The sequence below is a fragment of the Triturus cristatus genome, chromosome 6 (genome assembly GCF_964204655.1).
Source record: "Triturus cristatus chromosome 6, aTriCri1.1, whole genome shotgun sequence".
Classification (NCBI taxonomy): domain Eukaryota; kingdom Metazoa; phylum Chordata; class Amphibia; order Caudata; family Salamandridae; genus Triturus; species Triturus cristatus.
In genome coordinates, this window is record NC_140589.1 from 1,614,107,367 (window position 1) to 1,614,127,403 (window position 20,037).

Sequence of the window (20,037 nt, forward strand, 5' to 3'; positions counted from 1 at the left end):
ATCTATGCACAAAGTCACACACCCCCACCCACACATACAGACACTCAGGCACCCATACAAATACTCAGGCACCCAATCAATAACCCATATAGACACTTATGAAGCTACTCACCAACCCATGCAGCAGCTTACACAACAACAGACAGACTGATACAGACATTCACACAGTTTAGTCAATAACCCATGCATTCAGTAAGACACATTTAATCCCTCACTTATACAGTCAGTCACACACATGCTAAATCCTCCATCCAAACACTTATACACCCACTCATTCTTCAATACACCTTGACATATATATAACATATCTAAACTTTATAGAAACACACAGTTCACAGGATGCTCATCAGTGATGTCATCAGTGATTTCATTTGAGATGTCATTAGTGATGTCATCAGAGATATCACTCACCATGTCATGAGTGATGTAATATGTGACGTCATCAGCAGTGGATTGCGGGCGCGCGAGTCATAGTTAGCTGAACTAACTATAACGGGGAATTTCATTGGTTTTTTACGAGTGAAATGTCCAGCTAACTATAACATGTGTGAAACCTATGGTTTTTTCAGTGAATTTGCAAGGTTTTTTAAATGCTAATTCCTAACTATAATGTGTGTGAAACCTATGTTTTTTTCAGTGAATTTGCAAGGTTTTTAAATGCTAATTCCTAACTATAACGTGTGTGAAACCGATGGTTTTTTCAGTGAATTTGCAAGGTTTTTTAAATGCTAATTCCTAACCATAACGTGTGTGAAACCTATGGTTTTTTAAGTGAATTTTCAAGGTTTTGTAAATGCTAATTTATGAATGTATTATTATATTTTTTAAATATTTATTTTACAATAAGCTACCTATGTATATAGTTATAGATTGACTTTATCCTGTAATATAGAATGGCTCAGCTCTTTTTTTTTTTATTTGGATAAAGTTGAACAGCATAGTTAATATCTTCTATAAACTTATAAACACTTAAAAAATGTTTTTTTTTTTTTAAGGGGTTTTGACCGAGCGCGCACGGTGCACGCACGGTGCACGCATGCGTACGTGCTCCGTGTGCGCATGTGTACGTGCTCGACGTGCGCGCGTGCTCCGTACGCGCAGGCGCGCTTGCTCCGTACGCGCATGCGTGCGTACGCGCACGGCAAGTCATGTGATTTAGAAACAACACTTTTCATTGGTTTATAGTAGTTTCAGTTCCAGAAACTTCCAACACCACACCCACTCCCCTCATTATTTCTTCTGATTCCCTGGGAGAAGGAGCTGAGCAGCTTTTCCAGTACTCCAGTACTTGAGAATGGCAGAGCAGCAGTCATCTTCTGGGAGTGAGCAGGAGACCCTTGTGAGACAGAGGAAACAGAAAGATTCTTTTATCTGGCAATTGTTTAGATTTCCAGAGGGGCAGAAGAAGGTGAATGCTCCAAAAGTCAACTGCACTATTTGTGGTGTTGTCTTATCAAGAGAAGATCCTAAAAAGAAATACTCTTTTAGTATCTTCACTATGATCAGGCACGTTAAAGGAGTACATCCTGTGGCTTTTGCTCGAGCTGCTAGAGACAACCCTCCAGCAGCTCAGCCGAGCACATCCGCAGCAGCTCAGCCGAGCACATCATCGGCAGCTCAGCCGAGCACTTCATCTGCGGCGGCAGCTTCACCTGCTTCTGTTCCTCTGGATATACACCCTCTTTTCAAGAGGGTGCATATACGGTGCAATGCGTGCAATGCTCTTCTCTCTTATGGGGACACCAGCATTCCCCTAATAGAGAGCAAGATACAGCAGCACACATGCGGCACCCTATAATTTTTTTCATTTTTTTGTTCCTCTCTTCCTCAATTAACACAATGGCTCTTTTTAGAGCCACCTAACATCTAAACTTAAATTTGATTTTTAATTCTATTTTTTTTCCGCCGTGCGCACACCGTGCGATTTTTGAACAAAAAATAAAATGTTTTTTTCACCCTTCAGGGACCCCCTGACAAAAGCTAGGGGGTCAGGAACTCTGTACCCTGCCCCCTTTTCACGTTCTCCACCTTTCTTTTTTACTGTCACACACAAAATGGCAGCCGACACGTCCTGATTTCGACCGATTCGAATGTTGACTGACATGTAACCACCAATCACAATTACGCTCGCACACGTTAAGGTGCGTGCACCGTGCGCGCACCGTGCGCGCATATAGATATTTATGTACTTTTAATTTAACTGTAATTTTCTCAGAAACTACTGAACAGATTGACACCATATATGCAAAAGGCACATGCCTGACCTGAGAACTACCTCTTTGCCAAATTTCAAGTAATTCTGTTCAGCCGTTCGGGCTGTACCTTCGACTAAAGTTCCTATGGGATAATGCATGGGGAAAATGTGTTAGGGACCCCCCTTTTTTCTCAGCCCCCGCTTGACGAATCACCCCCAGACTTTCAGGGTAAGAGCTGAGCGGAGCGCCCCATTAGTTTTGAAAATTTCGCGAGGATTCGTCAACCGGCGCCAAAGTTATTCAAAATAGAATTTTGAGATTTCCTATGGAAACTCGGTCCTAACTATAACTATCTATTGGCGACCGCCAGTAGATAATAAATATATATATATATATATATATATATATATATATATATATATATATATATATATATATTTAGAAAAGAAACTCGGTAGCATCCCCCACCAAGATATCCACGGCAACAAGGAAGTCCAACAGCACAGCAAGGTCAGTCAATAACGTTTTATTTCATCTTCACCAGGTGCACAACAACAGGGACGGTCATATATCTATATATGTAGAAAGCAGATTCCCAAGAGATCCAGCAGATAAGTGGAGACGGGTACAGACCACAGCACGCAGAAAAATATATTTTTGTGCAAATTTATTCCAGGTCAATCGGCATGACGCGTTTCGGCCGCGTCACCACGGCCTTGATCACATGACACGTTGTGAACCTATCACATTTTATATAGTGTAGTATGGTTGGCTACCTCCTCTCTCAACCAATGGAATAATATCAGACAAAACTGCAGGCTACAAGTACCGGCAGGGTAAACATAGAAGAAATATTATAGTTTAAACAGTTAATCGCATTATATGTTAAAACTTAAGACATATATTTGCATAAGTGGCGAAAAATTCAAGAAAACCCTGTATTAGTACACTGAAAATAATTCCAAAGAAAGGGACCATCGAGATTCGATCAATGAAGTTAAGTAGTCCTTAAAACATAAATACGGGGGGAGGAAGCCCATAAAGCCAATTAATTTAAACATAAGTCATTTGACAAGTCATAGCATTAGAAACCCTGAGGACAGCTAAATATAGGTTAAACAACATATTCAGTTTCAGGTTTTGGAAGAATCAGTAGTTGCATTAGCAGTTTAGCACAAACCATAATAGATTCACTTTATGCTGTTGGTGATATATATGGTTACTGCATATTTTTTGGTGTGCACAATACTCGTGTATTATTAGATCTATAGACATTCATGTACCTATTCACAAAACCATGCATCCGCTTACACACCAACAGACAGACGCATACAGTCATTCACACAGTTTAGTCATTAACCCATGCAAACATGTTTAAAGTTTATAGAAACACACAGACACTTTATGATGTCATAAGTGATGTCATCAGTGATGTCACTGACCATGTCATGAGTGATGTAATATGTGAAATCATCAGCAGTGCATTGCAGGGGCGCGAGTTATAGTTAGCTGAACTAACTATAACGGGGGAATTTCTAGGGTTTTGTACGAGGGAAATGTCCAGCTAACTATAACACCCCTGAAACCTATGGTTTTTTAAGTGAATTTCTAAGGTTTTTTAAATGGTAATTCCTATCTATAACTTCTCTCTAAAGCTATGATGTTTAATGATTTTCATAGGATTTCTAAATCTTTATATTTCAGTGTGTCAATTCCTTTAATTGTGTTTTTTTATATTGTTTTTCACCATTTTTTTAAGTTTTCTTTCTCAATTAATTCTTTTAAAAATTAAAAAATATTTGTTTTTAATGATGTTTTTTTTAATTGTAAATTTTTTAAAACTATTTTTTATATTTGTTTAAAATATTTTTTAAACTATATTTTTAATACTTTATTTTTTTCTTACAATTTTTTTTGGATTCGCGCACCCTATGCACACCTTTCTCTATCCCGGCGCAGAACATAGTCGCCATTTTACGATTGTAGTGTAGGAGTCGCGCACTCAATGCGCTAGGAACCGTGCACCCTACGCGAGAGAAATCGTGCACCCAACGCGTTAGGATGCGTGACTCCTAATTTTACAGTAAAAAAAATAAATAGCCCCTATCACTAATTTTTATTATCCCCGGGGACCCCATCCCCCGGGGCTTATAAAAACACGTTGGGGACCGTGGGGGTAGCCCCAACTCCCCCACGGTCCCAGCCAGCTCCCCGCATCCTTCGGGAGCCGGCATTGCTTTTCCACATGGGGAGCTGCTGACATGCAGCTCCCCGTGTGGAAAAGCAATATGCTCTCTCTTTCAAAATCAAACGAAGTTTGCTATGGGACGGCGGGAGACTCCCGCCCTCTCATAGCAAACAACAGTGTCCAGGGGGTGGGCACCCCAGGACACTGTAGGAGCCGGCCCTAGGTGGTGGCGGTCCCCAGGTCCCTCGAAGGCTCTAGGAAGGGGGCCACGCAGCCCCTCCCTCAATAAATTAAACCCCGGGGGGTGGTGGTCCCCGTGGCTTGGGGAGGCCGTTCAGCTCCCCCAGCCTATTAATTTTCTAGCCCCGGGGGGTAGCGTTCCCCGGGGCTGGGGGGCCCCCTGGGCCCCCCTGTTAATTGTTTACGCATTTAGCCCCCAGGATTTGGCACCCCGGGGGCTAATTATTAAGGAAGCCCGAAAGCCGGCGCTTCGTTTTTTTTTTTTACGGACGGATCCGCGCACCCTGCGCGCATTTTGTCGTTTAAACAAAAAAAAAAAAGTTGCCCTGGGGGGTCCTTCTGGGACCCACTGAGCATCACTAGAGGGTCAGACTATTTCTACCCTGCCCCCTTTACATCTTTCACACACTTATTTCCTCAGCCTCGCTTCTACCGAGGCACAAAATGGCTGCCAACAGTTCCTGGTTTCGAATGTTGACAGACACTTGACAGCCAATTAGCATTCAGCACGTGATCGGGAGGGTGCGTGCATGGTTCGCAGAGGGTGCGCTCAGGGTGCGCATAGGGTGCGCGGATCCTCCGTGGCCATAGATATATATGTACTTTTAACTCTAATTTTCTCAGGAACTACTAAACGGATTTACACCATTTAAGCAAAAGGCACGAGTCTGAACTGAGGACAATCTTTTTGCCAAATTTGGTGTAATTCCGTTCAGCAGTTTGGGCTGTAGCTGCGTCAAAAGGTCCTATGGGAAATTGCATGGAGAAAATGCGTTTTGGGACCCCCCTTTTTTCTCGGCCCCCGCTTGACGAATCACCCCGAAACTTTCAGGATAGGAGCGGACCAGAGCTGGTCAAAAGTTTGGAAAATTTCGCGAAGATTCGTTAACCGGCACCAGGCTTATTGGGAATAGAATGTTGCAGATTTCTTATGGAAAATAGGTCCTAACTATAACTACCTACTGGCGACCGCCAGTAGGTAATACACACACGCACATATATACACACACGCACATATATATACATATATATCTACACGCACACACACACACAATTAAAGGGCATCAGTGATGTCATTTGAGATGCCCTTGTCATGAGTGATGTAATATGTGAGGTCATAAGCAATGATTTGCGGGGGCGTAATTCATAGTTAGCTCAGGTAACTAAAACTGCTGAATTTCTATGGTTTTGAACAAGTGAAATCTGAACCTAACTATAATGTCCCAGCAACCTTTGATTTTTTTCAGTGAATTTTTAAGTTTTTTAATATTCTATTTCCTAACTATAACATCCCTATAACCTTTGGTTTTTTAAAGTGAATTTTTAATGTTTTTTAAGTTTATTTCCCAACTGTTGAATTTAACCTTTCAGATTGAATGTGTAACTTAGAGAATGAGTGTCCCAATGTGTGTGACTGGGTGTGTGAGCATCGGAGTGGCTGTCTAAGTATCTCACAGGGTGCATGAGTGTCTGAGTAGGTCCATGAGTGGGTGCATTAGTGTCCTAGTGGGCTTGTGAGTGCCTCATGTGAGTCAGTCTGTGAGTGAGTGCATGAATGTCTAAGTGGGTGCGTGACTGTCTCACTGGGTGTGTGAGTTGGTGCATGACTGTCTCACTGGGTGTGTGAGGGGGTGCGTAACTGAGTGGGTCTGTGAGTGGATGTGCGAGTGTCTAATTGGGTTTGTGAGTGGGTGTGTGACAGACTCATGCACCCACTCACAGACCCACTGAAACAGAGTGGGTCCGTGAATGGGTGTGTGCATTGATTTGAGAGTGGGTGTATGAGTGTCTCATTGGCTCTGTTAGTGGGTGCGTGAGTGTCTCAGTTGGTCTGTGATGATTGCGTGAGACTATGAGTGTGTCTGTTAGTGAATGTATGAGTCTCTTAGTGAGTCTGTGAGTGGGTGCATGAGTGTCTCAGCACAAATGAAAAAAAACAAGCGCAGGCTCCCATGCTTCTTTAGTAAAAAGCCCCCCGGTGGGCCAGGTTCAGGGGGCATGCCAATTTATTTTAAAATTAAAGGGGGGTGCTCATTGGCACCCTCCATGGGCATTTCTATGCCCCAGTAACCAACAACTCCCAGAGGCTTATGTTTCTATGAATGCGGGGGGCCACACAGACCCCCAGGGCTCAGAGGTCCACTACCTCTCCAGTACCAAATACATTTATTAAAGTGGGATGGGGCCACGTGGCCCTCCTATCTGGCTACATACGGCCCCAGTGACTCCCATTCCTTGCAGCCTGGCCTTTAAAAAGGTATACTTTAAATGGGAGAGAGGGTTCCAGCCATGAACAAAAGGCGGGAGTGGGACCGCATAACCTCCCTACCAGGGCCAATTTTGGCCCGGGGGACCCCATCCACCAGGGTCCGGCCTTTAAATATACATAATATACACAGGTACAAAAATGACATGTTTCAGCAATTAGCCTTTCTCAAGTAAGTGGAAAGTGAACCAAAGAATGTTTATACAAACATAACAGTAATAAAAGAAAAAATATACACAGTCTTTCTTCATAGCTCACTATGGTATCATATAAGATCATTTCAAAATTCATTAAATAGTCACCATTATATATCGAATGTCTCTGTAGTTAATCCAATTATATAAATCAAAAACATCCTAGTACTCAATAGAAGTCACTTATTTTATACATATATCTTCAATAATTACTGTGATGTAGACTACCATGAAGTTTGAATTACAAAATTAAATGAACCAAACTCATGTCCAATAGCAAAACAGCTGATCAAGCCTTGTGTGCAATCTACAAGGACAGCTTTCACTAATCCATTTTTTTCATTTTTTGAAATTCCAGACTTGCAGATTAATTGGGAGTCCCAAACGACAAAAGTGTTAACAATTAAAACCTGCTCAGCAACTTTTCAAAATGCTGATTTCTCAAACAACTACTGAACGGATTTACACCAAGCCACTGAATGCATGCGTCCTGAGTCAAGTTCTACTTTCATGCCATAATCCGTTCAGTGGTTCAGTTCTAGATGCGAGTAAAAATTCCAATGGAAAATAAAGTGAGAAAAGACTTGTCTCACACACCTTTACAAGACCTGGCATGCTGAAGCTTAGCTGAACAAGCTAGTAAATTGCCTAGTTTTATCCAGATCCATCCACAGGATTAAAAGGTAGACACAAACACAAAAAATAGCTTTTCTAATCAAAGTGCGCCTGAACCGAACAATAACTGCACAGTGGCAACCATCTGTGTAATGAGTTTATATATTTGACTTTGCCAATGCTTTTTGCAGATAATATTCAGCATAAAAAGTCAGAATGCGATAATGTTTGTGTGCATGCACATATATCTATCGATACACGTGTCATGTTGCTACAGCCACCCCAGCATGATGACATATATGCATGCATACTCCACTTTTCCTGCATGCTCATATGTCATGACGTGTAGATTTAAATATACTGTTCCAAGACAGCCCATCGTGAGTTTGTAAGTTAAAACAAAACAATAAATGGTGGCAAATGCACATTTCCAGAAAGGAGCAGCCCTTTAGCTAATTGTAACTGCCAGGTCTATCTGAAAAGTAAAAAAAAATGAAAGTGGATAAAATGGGATGGGATGTGATGGGGAGGGGCGTAGCGGGGCAGTAAGTAAATGGCACATCAAGCAAAGGCGCTAAAAGAGGAAGCAACAGAGGGGAGGTTATAAAATAACTGTCAGCAGGACAGGGACTGGCAGGTGAAGCAACAGACATGCTGAAGGGTGGGAAAGCAACTCAGAGAGCATGGGGGGAATGTGAAGAGGAAAAGGGCACAGAGTGTTGGGGAGAGAGCGAGAAAACACATGTACTCTCACAGAGTGCTAAAAGCAAAAGAAAAAAGTAGTTCCTGTGATGTAAGAAATAGGAAGGTACACGTTATCAAATCAAAAGGATGCCAGAGATGATAGGCTACAGGAGAGGGACAAACCCATGAAGAGGAAGAAAAACCATTAAATGAAAAGCAAATGAGATTGACAAGTAAGGCCACTAATGATAAGAAAGGAGCTGACCCATGTACTACTATAAGTATTAGTGTTGTAAACAATAGTTGTTTTGAGAACAGACAGCTAACGTGGTCTACAGGCGGCACCTAAAAATCATATATAAGCACATACAGACACACATTGTCAAGTTTGAGGTCGAAGGGAGTACTCGTCTATGTTAGAAAAGGTACCAAAGGTCACTCAATATATTCCCTTTGTAATTACTAATTGAGTGTGCATGCCATTCTTTTCATAATTATTTGAGAAGGCAGAGAATCGCACAAAAAATAGTGCCACCTGACATGAAAAACTGGTCATGATCAGAAATTGATTGTGTTCCATCAGAAAATTTCAACAAATAAACACTATCAAGGATGCAACACGTAAGGAAAAATAAGCATAGAATAATAAAATCAAGTGTTCCAAAGTGTACAGTACATTGTTATTTACCCAAGAAACCTGCTTTTTCTCCCTGTTTAGAATTGAAGTTGAACACTATGTTAAAAGTTGGATATATAGTGACCCAAGAATGACAGTGGCAAAGGGACAGTTGACCCATGTCTTGAGCAACAGATTCTGACATTGAAAGATAACTGTTAGTGATCTGACTTTCTGAAACATTTGGAGAGTGGGCCTACAAACACAGCAGCTATTTTATGAGCTGCAGTTAAAATTCGTTGTACGGACTCTATGACTATGGTACCAATAACCTTTTGGACACTTCTGGGATTCTACCCACACAGGTTGATGGTAGGCCTGTGCTCATGCTGAACTTCAGTAAAGCATCACTCTTGGGCCTAGCTCTGAGGAAACATGCAGCACACAGTTCCATATCTGGAAAGCATTGCACAATGTTCTACCAAAGTCAGATCCAATGACGGTTTCTCTGTGTTGGAAGGTGCTGAAGGTTAGATGCTGTGTCCTTGGCAGTACCTCACAGAATTGTGCCCATGTTTGTAGTTTGTCACTGCATTCCTTCAGTTATAAAACTCCACTTAGTCAGTATGAGGCAGATTTATCTTCAACACTGAGGGTATAGGCACCAGTCTACCCTCAGAGCCTGCTTCCAGAATGCATTATGGTGGCTGACACCTATGTGTCACCAAGCAGATACATTCTCTAGGTTTAATCTCTGGTGGAAAAGATTAAGCGTTCACTTCAGACAGGCTCTGCGAACAAAGGAACAACAAGGAATAAGAAGTGGTGAATGGTCTGACCATGCAAATGCCATTAAATTTTCACTTAACAAGTTGCCCAGGGAGAAATAGCAAACTTTACTTAGCAGAAACTACACAAAATTCCCAAACAATTAAACAGAATTATGCAACATGCCAATATGACATTGAGCACTATTGTTAAGCATCTTCACATCCATTTTGAACGTGAGGACACATTTCACACTAACACTAACCTCCTTATAGACCCGTCACCCTTGGTGTGGTCATGCGCCAAACTTTTTGCCTTAACATCTCCTGTTTTTTGGATTTAGGTTTTGTTGGTATTAGGACTCTGTGCACTTTACCACTACTAACCAGTGCTAATTTGCTCGTTTCTCTCTCCCTAGAACAGATAAAATTGGCTTACACATGATTGGCACATTTAATTTACTTATATGTCCCCAGTATATGGCACAACGTGTACTCAGTACCTCTAAATTAAATGCTACTAGTGTGCCTGCTTTATAAAACTAAGGCCAATAAACAAAACACGTTGCACTGGGAGAATGATTATGCCCAGATGAGATACATTTAACAACCATATTTACTTTTTAAATACATTCAAAATTGGTGGGTAAGAACGAAACACACTGAGGGCACACAACAAACAGCAAAAACAACACAGGCATTAATATGTGACATAAATAAAGAAATATTATAAGTCACAGATATACACAAAAACACTTCTGCTCCTATATTCAATAGAATATAGAGTTAATAGGGTATGTGCAGGAGTCACAACGGTTTGATCCTTACATAATTACAGGATCATCATCAGGACATTACAATGAATGCCCGAGATGCACACACAATGATAAAGGAAGTCAGCAATTCCTGTGGGGAATTACGCACCAACAAAGTAAATGCCCAGGATAGGCATAGCTTAACATGGACTGGAAATCAATGATCTAGAGTATTAACTGTTCTAACATAATACAGCAGGCCAAGAATTAATTCGGCATCGAGAACTATCCAACATGTCATACGACCGGACAATGCTGGAAGCGGACATCTAGGTGGCGCAATCAGGGTGACTGTCTGCGCTAAAGGTGGGGAGCCGCAAAGTCAAGTGGGGCGGATTGCAACAATCATTGTCAGGTATGCACTAGTATCGGGCCGGTGCAGATATGCGATCGGTCCTACTTTGGTATCTGTAGATGTGGATGTGGGTCTGCAGCATCACTGTGCCACCCTCTTATGTAGCACTTTAAAACATGTCTCACACATGCCATTGTAGCCTGTCATGCAACTTTATAACTGCCATTTGGACCTGGCAATATAAATGGCTAGCCAGGCTTAAGACTTCCTTTGGGCCGGCTGCATTGCATTTAAAAAGTAGGACGTGTTTGTAAGATTTACATGTTGTGGTAGTGAAAAACTTCTAAATTCGTTTTTCAATACTGCAAGGCATATCTTGCCCATTGGATAATATTGGGTTAACTTATTGCATTTAGTAAGTGCTAACATTTGATTGGGAACAGGGGGAAACATCATATTTGGACTCAAATGAATTGCAATTTAAAATCCTGTTTGATGGTAAAGTTGGAATTTAAATTACAATTTTGAAATTGCCACTTTTAGAAAGTTGGCATTTTCTCGCCCTAACCATTTGGTGCCTGTTGCCAGTTTCCTTGCTCACATGACTGTTAATAGCTTAACTGCTGGGCTTTGTATATTCTTTCCTTAAAGTGAGACAAAGGGGGACTAGGCGTTAGTGGGATGGACCATCGGGGTAGAGCTGTTGCCTTCCACGCTTACATTTCATGGCACACAAAGGAACCTGACACTAATCTTTTGTTACCCCAGGCTTCTTGGAGTCTTGGCAGGGGAAGGAAAGAACTTGTCAGAACCAAATGTTGGGGTAGCCAGGATGCCCCCCCCACTTTGAAGGTTGGCACCAGGTATAAACATTGATCCCTCAGAACAGTTTTTCAGTACACTGCTGAGCCTGGAAGACTTTAGAACGATAGCCTGGACCCCCAAGGTACTGCCCTGCTGCTTGAAGCCTGCCTTGTTTTCCAGAGGGCTGCCCTGGCCCTTTAATGACTCAGGATGCTTTTCACAGTCATGTAAGTGTTTGGGGCATGGTTAAGCAAGGCATTGCTTCCACACAGGAGTGATAAGAATTTCCGGTGGACGGTAAATCACAGGTACATTTTTAACACATTTATAATTTTTTAATGTCTAATGAGGAATACGACTTTCAGGTATAACCTAAAGACAATGGTTTCCGAAAGATAACCTATAATTGGTATAAAAATCATTAAAAATCTACCATTACTATGAGAAGATAGTAAGGAACTGGTAAAAGAATACACTGATTGCTGAATGGGAATGCTCTGAATCTATGGTTTGCTTACAATATTACTAGAGATGAAATTACTTCCTTCATATCACACAGAAATCTTTGCTAAAGTCGAGACAAAGCAGGAGAAACTTTCTAGAAATCCTAGGTCTTCATTATTAAATCTCGAAAGAATGGAAGGTATTTATTAACAGCTAATATGCTCTACTATATTATTATATTAAATGATAAGAAAACGATTACTTAAATTCTAACATGCCACAGGAATTTTACCAGTGAAATGAACACATTATCTGGAATACTTCTGGAAAATGCAAAAATGAAATGCTAACTTAAAGTGTCTCTATGCAGCACTATGCAATAGTTATATTCATAGTTTAGGGAAAAGTGCAGAATTTCAGAAAGTCAATGGAAATGAGAAGAACACATTAATAATGTAATTAACTGTGACACACTGTATGCAGTGTACTTATATCTTTGTAAATTGACTTTACATATGTTGGCAGTACACTTATGAAACTAAAGAGCAGTATGTGGTAACCCCTGTGCATTCAGAAATGGCAAGAAAATTGAACAATCTTTTTGAGATATGGAAATAATCCGAAATAGGCTAATAAGTACTTAAAGTTTTGGTATAATCTCATTAGTTAATCAATTGAAACTCACCCAACAAATACAAACCTCTTTATGCAACATCTATGTGTGCTGTAGCATTTGAGCTACTTGTTCCCACGAGTAAAACTCAGTATTTATTGTAGGCCTATAAAAAACAGAGAGTCAGAGAGAACCCGGCCAATGACCAGTCAGCCCACCAGGTCAGCGGAGGCCATGGGCAACAAGCCAATAGCTGAAAGAGGCTGGCCGAAACAAATCTTCATCTATGACTGAATTTTGACCAGATTGCAGTATACAATTAAATAGGATCCCAGCCATAAACCATGCACCTAAAAATAAGACAAGTAACCACTGGCAATTCCTTTGAACAGTACTTCAATTCACCACTGTGTAGCTTGTCTATGGCATTGCAAAGTGGAATATACCACGTGTAAATCAGTCTTACTTCACCCTCAATATGGACAGGCCAGCTAGAAGTGCATGTTTTCGTCACTATGACTGGGAACAAAAGCAACTAAGATATGGCTCGACAAAGCCAATATGTTTTAATGTTCAGAGGTAACAGCAAGTCACTTTCTCTCTTTTAAATCTAACCCAATACCAATCTGCATATGGTTGATCACCTTCTTGTAAGGCATAGACAAGCTAAAAACAAATGGAATAACTGCATACTGGGAAACTACTATCACTTCAAATTGAAGGGACATTGGTCAGGAACCCTTTTAAACATCAAGCTCGGGTTACATTCAGATTTTGTCTCATTAACCATATGAAACCGTTCCCAAGGCCGTATATTCCTGGAGGCATGCACTTTCTGACCCTGTGATAAAGTCAGTGCAAAGTATTGTCCACTTTTTGTTTTATTTTTGGCATCAAGAGTGAAATAGAAGAATCTTCCAGATGTAGTAGATACAATATTGTTCCTATGTTTAAGCCTTGGGCCATAGAGGAATAAACGTGGCAGTTCTGGGATTTGTGCTGCAATTGTTTGCAATATTTGAATTACTGCATGTATTACCCCAGGAGTGGTTATTACTCTGATTCATACAACTGATTATTTTAGGATATATTGTTTTCTCAGACATGTGTTCTGCATGGGCTGTTGTATTTATTGTATAGTCTAAACATGCACTGTATTGTTTCGCAATTTCGCAAACTGGAAAACATGGATTTTTATTGACTTGTTTTTCAATTTCTTGTTTCCTATGTGCCGTCGGGTGAGTAACTACCCATTTTTCCACATGCTGTATGATATGAACCCAGGTAGAAACTGCAGGCATTGAGCATGTGGGAAATTAAAATGGCAAAATGAGAAGATGGGAATCCGTCGGTACAGTAAAAGGGGGAAGCTTTCAGTGATGTATGTAAAGCATTGTTACACGTTATTTATCATTCCAGGGGAAAAAAACCATAGGAAGTGATTACAAGTGATGAAATTTCATCTGGAGCAATAACCTCAGGTGGAATTCTACCACCCAAAATGTTGAGTGTTTTTGTGTCTGAAGTTTAATAACAGTGCCATAACAGCTATAAGATCTGCCACTCCACTCAATATTAGAAGTATCTGAGACTGCTCAGCACCTTCTTGACTTCTCCTACACATCACAGACACAGCAAACAATATCTGCCTTGCCTCCTACCTTTAGCCACAAGGTGGAGGACACTAACTCTAACACTTTTGATGGCCACCCCTGTCTTAATCTGATATGATCTGTGTCACCATATGATATTGTACAGGAGGTCATTATCTGACCCCTCAACGTCAACAGACAGGCATATATTTTATTAAAGGATCTGTGTAACCTTGCTGGCAACTTGTAGGCACAAATACAGTCTGTATAGCCGCTTAACCATCCACTCAACACTAACCGGAAAGGCCTGCACAGACTGGAGACATCTACCAAACATTGCTGGTCACCAGAGTACTCTAACATAATTCACCCTGCAGTTTCCGAATAGTGTCATACTCTGAAAACCAACATCCTATAATGTCCTATAATGTATAATTTTAATGCAGTACATATTAGCAAATATCTTGAACTCTACTAATGACAATCATATACAAGAGGGCTTTAACACAGTCAATCTGATTCCCCTCACTCTTTCTCTACAACGTGGTGCCTCCCCCGGATCCATAAGATCTGGGAGTGGGAGTCCTCCTGCCATGGCAGCAAGGGAAACCGGAGTGAATATATACAAGAAAAAACTAATAGCAAGGACTTAACATAGGCCACTGCAGCACGGGGGGGGCAACCCTACAGGCACCCAAAATCACTTCAAGGGGGACCCATTCAGTCCAAGACTAATGAATATCTGTGACATATGCTGACTTGGGCCCCTCTTCATATTCTGCAGCGGGGCCCATCATTTTGCATTATGCCACTGATTAATATTGTCTATATCACACACTTCCTCATCCATCACACCACTAAACACCATGTCCCATAACATTATAACCACAACTCGCTAATCATCACACACATACACACATTAAGGTAACACTTGCCACATAGGCTTAATTAAACACAACACGTTTCAACACCACATATGGGTAGTAAGAACTGCAATAAATGTCAATGCAATGTATGAACACCGTTACTAATTCAGGGCACCAAGGTATAATTCTGCAATTGAATGTGTAGAAAAGTTCCTTTTGACATTCAGTGTACCAGATTATTTTTCAGCTGTCTGGGCATCATGTTTCCCATAAAATCTTTTCTTTGGCTGCTGAAGAGAAGCTCCAGGAATATTAACAGGTGACAGGTTGACAGCAACAGTTCTTGCAAGTGCCACGCATGTGACGTTAGAATAACGCAATTTAAGAGAAGTTCCCGTATTACTGCATGAGCAGTAATTTGTCATGCAAGCAAGATGGAGAGACAGCTAAGTGTCATATCTCTAATTCTCTGACTTGTTGTGGGTTGCTCTAATCTTTTTAATTGGCTATCAGACAGACACCTAGTTGCTGCCAGCTCCGTTGGTCAAAACAGCCGCTGACACATAGGCAAGCTTGCATAAGCAACTGCGAAGAAGTGCTCTTACCCAACCAGGCCTGAGAGTGTTCCAGACCTATGTTGCAGCTGTTGGTAAGGGTACTGGTTCCAGGTGGACTTGCTAACTATAGTGTGTGAGTGGCAAAATAAATCCAATACATTGATGTTTGCAGGTCCAATTTAAGTAAATGAAAAAAATGGACATATCTGAAATTCCTCCTTCTTCAGGTGGGAAATGCCACTGAATGAGAACCACCATTTATATTTTTCCTGGGTTTGTGTATTTTAGGTGAGACAACGAGACAGTGGTTACCAAGTGGCCTTCTATTGTGTGATTTACAATTTATGCCAGTTCTGACTTTGCCGTGTGATTCATTACCTATGAACTGCGTCAGTTGGCTACATTAAATGCGGGTTTAGACCGTCGTCATTGTATGAGATCACATGCCTTATTGGTGTTAATGAAGATAAACATGTTTTAAAACAGCCTTGTGAATCGCATTAATGTGCAGGAGCTGGTATATCCCACACTACAGTCAATACATTTTGGCCCATCATAGGCAGATCAACACAACTCAGCTGAGCTGCACTTATGTTCTTTGCGTGTACGGGGCGGTGCTAGGGGCATGCACCCATTACATGGACAAAACTGCTTGATTACACTCACTATCAAATATCACTCAAAGTGTCACACATAAAGCAATCAAATGACACCCATAAACCCAATGAAAACCCAGAAATGCCACACTTAAGGAATCAGAAAACCTGGCAGCTATGCATTGCTTGATTTTGCTTTCAAGAACGTGTCACTCATAGTCGTTGAATGCAACTCATTATTACACTGGATTTATGAAAATGTCACATAAGCAATTTGAAACATTGGTAGCTATGCAGCAAAGATGTGGTAAAAGACATATAAAACAAGTTAACTAACACGGAAAATGACAGCTAATAGCTTCAAATGAGAATTTTATTCTAAGTAAGTGATTTAAAAACAAACGAAATATTTTCACACAGACAGTGGTGGGAAAAGAGAAATATAACTTGCCGCTGGGTACACTGCAGGCCTCTAGGATAGTTTATTTTCCCGTATAGCAAATCATTAACAATTTCATATTGACTTGGCAGTGTGGTTTAGTAAAGATGCTTTCCACCACTAAAAGTTATCAAGGAAACATTTTGAGGAGTTAATTTAAATAAAACTCCGACTTCAGGTTTGATATCAATATTTGTTTTGTAGTTTAGTCTCACATTATGAATTTCCCAGGAAATTGGATAATGTTTTTCCACTATCGAAAGTACTGGTAACTCCCAGGGGTGAGAAAATCTAGTTTTATGATTTGGACCCTGATGCTCCACCAAGAAATGAGGAATTTCTAGAAGGCTCTGTTAATCCGCATCCAACTCCCCAGGTAGTTCCTCATTTACCCACAGGTTTTCACAAAGATTTCCGAGTCGGAAGCTCCAGATGAAAGTAAAGAGATCCATGGTGTTGGGGGACAGTAACTGCAGTTGCCGGCCCCCTCAGAATTAAGAGGCCACTCGTAATGTTGACCGTATTTGTGATAATTAGCGGAAAAACTAAAATTTTTGTTTACTGTAACAATATGTAAACCAGGGGGTCCAACGTAGATGAGGGATGGGCCCATGGCAGATTCTCGGGATAGCCACATGCGATGTAAATCACCTGCTTTTTGGGGTTGTATGACGGACCCACGCATGCGATTACTTCGCATGCCTTAACAACGCAGTCTTTACCACAACCTCGTCTTTACCACAAATGCATTTTAATGGCATGATTAGTAAAGGTAAATGAGAGAAAAAGGTTACATCCCAGTCCTCCGCCCTGAGCCCTAAATGCTGACTCCCAGCCTTAAAAACGACCCCAATCCCAACTCTGTCCAAACACATACTCATCAAGTCGCAGGCAGGAAGCAGGAGGTATGTGCAGGAAGTCTCCAACACCTCCCAACCCCCTCTCCCAATCTAGTTGCTCTAACTCTAGAGCGTTGACTTCCTTTACCGCCTTTACAATGGAAATCATTGTAATGGTATGCGTGGTAAAGAAATATGCGTGCTAAAGGCTTATGCGTGGCAAAGGCAAGCATGGTAATGCTTGCGTTCTTACAACACAGGAGGTTCTGAACACGTTGTTAATGTCGTTCCCCCTTTTTGCAACTATAATATTTGCATTTACCTTATGTAACTATCCAGAAAATGCAGAATGTACACAAGCCTCTTGGATCCGTATTGGACATCACTGGGAGTGATCAATCCATAACTCAACACGTTAAATTTGTATAACCTTCACAATGCAAGGTTGCATTTACTGGCAACTTCACAGTCAATTAATCCGAATACAATTGAGGTCAATAAAAATAATATTAAGTCTTCCGTTTGATCGCAATACCATGCACCATATTTACAAAGAATTAGGCACTTCTAGAAACGCAATATGTGTAACAAATGATTATTTCATTCAAGCAAAACACATCATTTTGACCACTGTAAACAATGAGTAGTTTTTACCTTTAATGACAAAGGCTTCAGTTACGAGGCGCATCCGGTACAGGGGCTCATCTTCAACAGAAATGTCATCAATCCCTGCTCGAGCATACATGCTGGTCGCATCTCTGTAGCTTCCCTCAACGTAATGCAACTTTCCTAATATCAGCATGGCTTCGGTAAGATATTTAGGCTGGAACAATAACAAAGATAAATCAGAATTACATTGCTTTTAATTCTTGTGCAACTAGCTAAACAATCCTGCAAAATTTCACGTTACGGTAATCCATGGCCATAATACAAGGATATATATATATATACACTGAAACAAATTTCAAAGTCGGACTGCAGACCAACTATTGAACGTTATAGACTGGGAAGCTTATGTTATATCTCATACTGTAAGACACAGATGGGATATTGACATTGTGACATTAAAGGTGACTGAGGTACCCTCATACAACTGCTCATTCGACACAAATGCGCAGGTCTCCCCAATGCTTGGAGTTTCTATGGTTAAAAGCAAAAAAGACATTTGCTATTAACGTGCTATTATGCTTACTGCATTAAGCAGGGACTGTCTGTAAAGCATTCTGTCTCTATTCAGATGTGGTCTAGCAACATCTGAAACCTCAAGCCTTGAGAAAGCCCTACGCAGACATGGCATATTAGGTGAAACGGGTGTTGGCTGAACTTTCTAATGTTCCACTTCAAGACTGTTACAAGCAGAAAGCAAAAGGTGAGTGTCCTCCTGCCTAACAAACATTATGTATTATGTGCTGGAAGAAGAATTCTGATCTTGATTAATGCTACCATTGTAAAATTCAGCATCCTCAAACTTTTTGCCTTAACCTTCTTTTTTGTTTTTACCCATTTTTGCTTTAGGGCTCTGCACACTTTACCAGTGCTAAAGTGCTTGTGCTCTCTCCTTCAAACATGGAAAAATTGGTTTACAGTCAATTGCCACATTTAATTTACTTATAACTCTCTTGTAACGTGGTACTACAGGTACCAAGAGCCTGTAAATGAAATGCTACTAGTGGACCTGCAACACTCATTGTTCAACCCACTTAGATAGTCCTTGAAAACATGTCCCAGGCCTGTCATTGCAGCCTTTGTGTGCAACTTTATACTTTCATTTCGACCTGGCAAAATACAACCTTTACCAGGTCTAAACCTTCGTTTTAATACATACAAGTCACCCCTAGGGTAGGCATAAAACAGCACATAGAGCAGGATGCATTGTATTTAAAAGGTTGGACATGTACTTTTTTAGTTTTCTATGTCCTGGTAGTAAAAAACAACAACATTAATTATTCATTACTGCAAGGCCCACGTCTCCCAGAGGATAACACTGGGTTACCTTATTACATTTAATAAGTTTTATATTTTGTGTGGGGACAGATTGGAATGCCATGTTGGTGACTGGGGAATTGTAAGTTAAAAGCCTCTTTAATGGTAACATCAGATTTTAAGTCACAATTCTGAAAATGGCACTTTAAAAAAGTTGGCATTTCTTATCCTAACCATTTGGTGTCTGCAGCCTGTTACGGGGTCACATCATTAGGTGTAGTTGGCTGTTGGCCTTTGTGTATCTCTCCCAGAAAGAATTACAATAGAGGGTGTGGGTGTGGGTGGGGGGGGGGGGGGTGGAGCGGTCACCTACCACAATTGCAATTTAAAAGAGCTGGCCCAGCTCACACACAAAGAACTTCACACTAGCCTAGTGTGACCCTACAGAGAGATGGACCATGGCAGGGAGGCAGGAAACTCCAAACACCT

The 20,037-nt window shown here is 40.9% G+C and overlaps 1 protein-coding gene across 3 annotated transcripts in view; it reads right to left on the reverse strand.

The window, feature by feature from the left end:
* Window positions 1-20,037, reverse strand: part of TTC7A (tetratricopeptide repeat domain 7A) — a 1,536,967-nt gene that overhangs the window by 1,291,857 nt on the left and 225,073 nt on the right. For all 3 annotated transcript variants that reach the window (XM_085612750.1, XM_085612748.1, XM_085612749.1), the window contains exon 3: window positions 18,280-18,448. In XM_085612750.1, coding sequence (XP_085468876.1) covers window positions 18,280-18,448 — 169 coding nt within the window. The remainder of the gene's footprint in view (window positions 1-18,279; window positions 18,449-20,037) is intronic.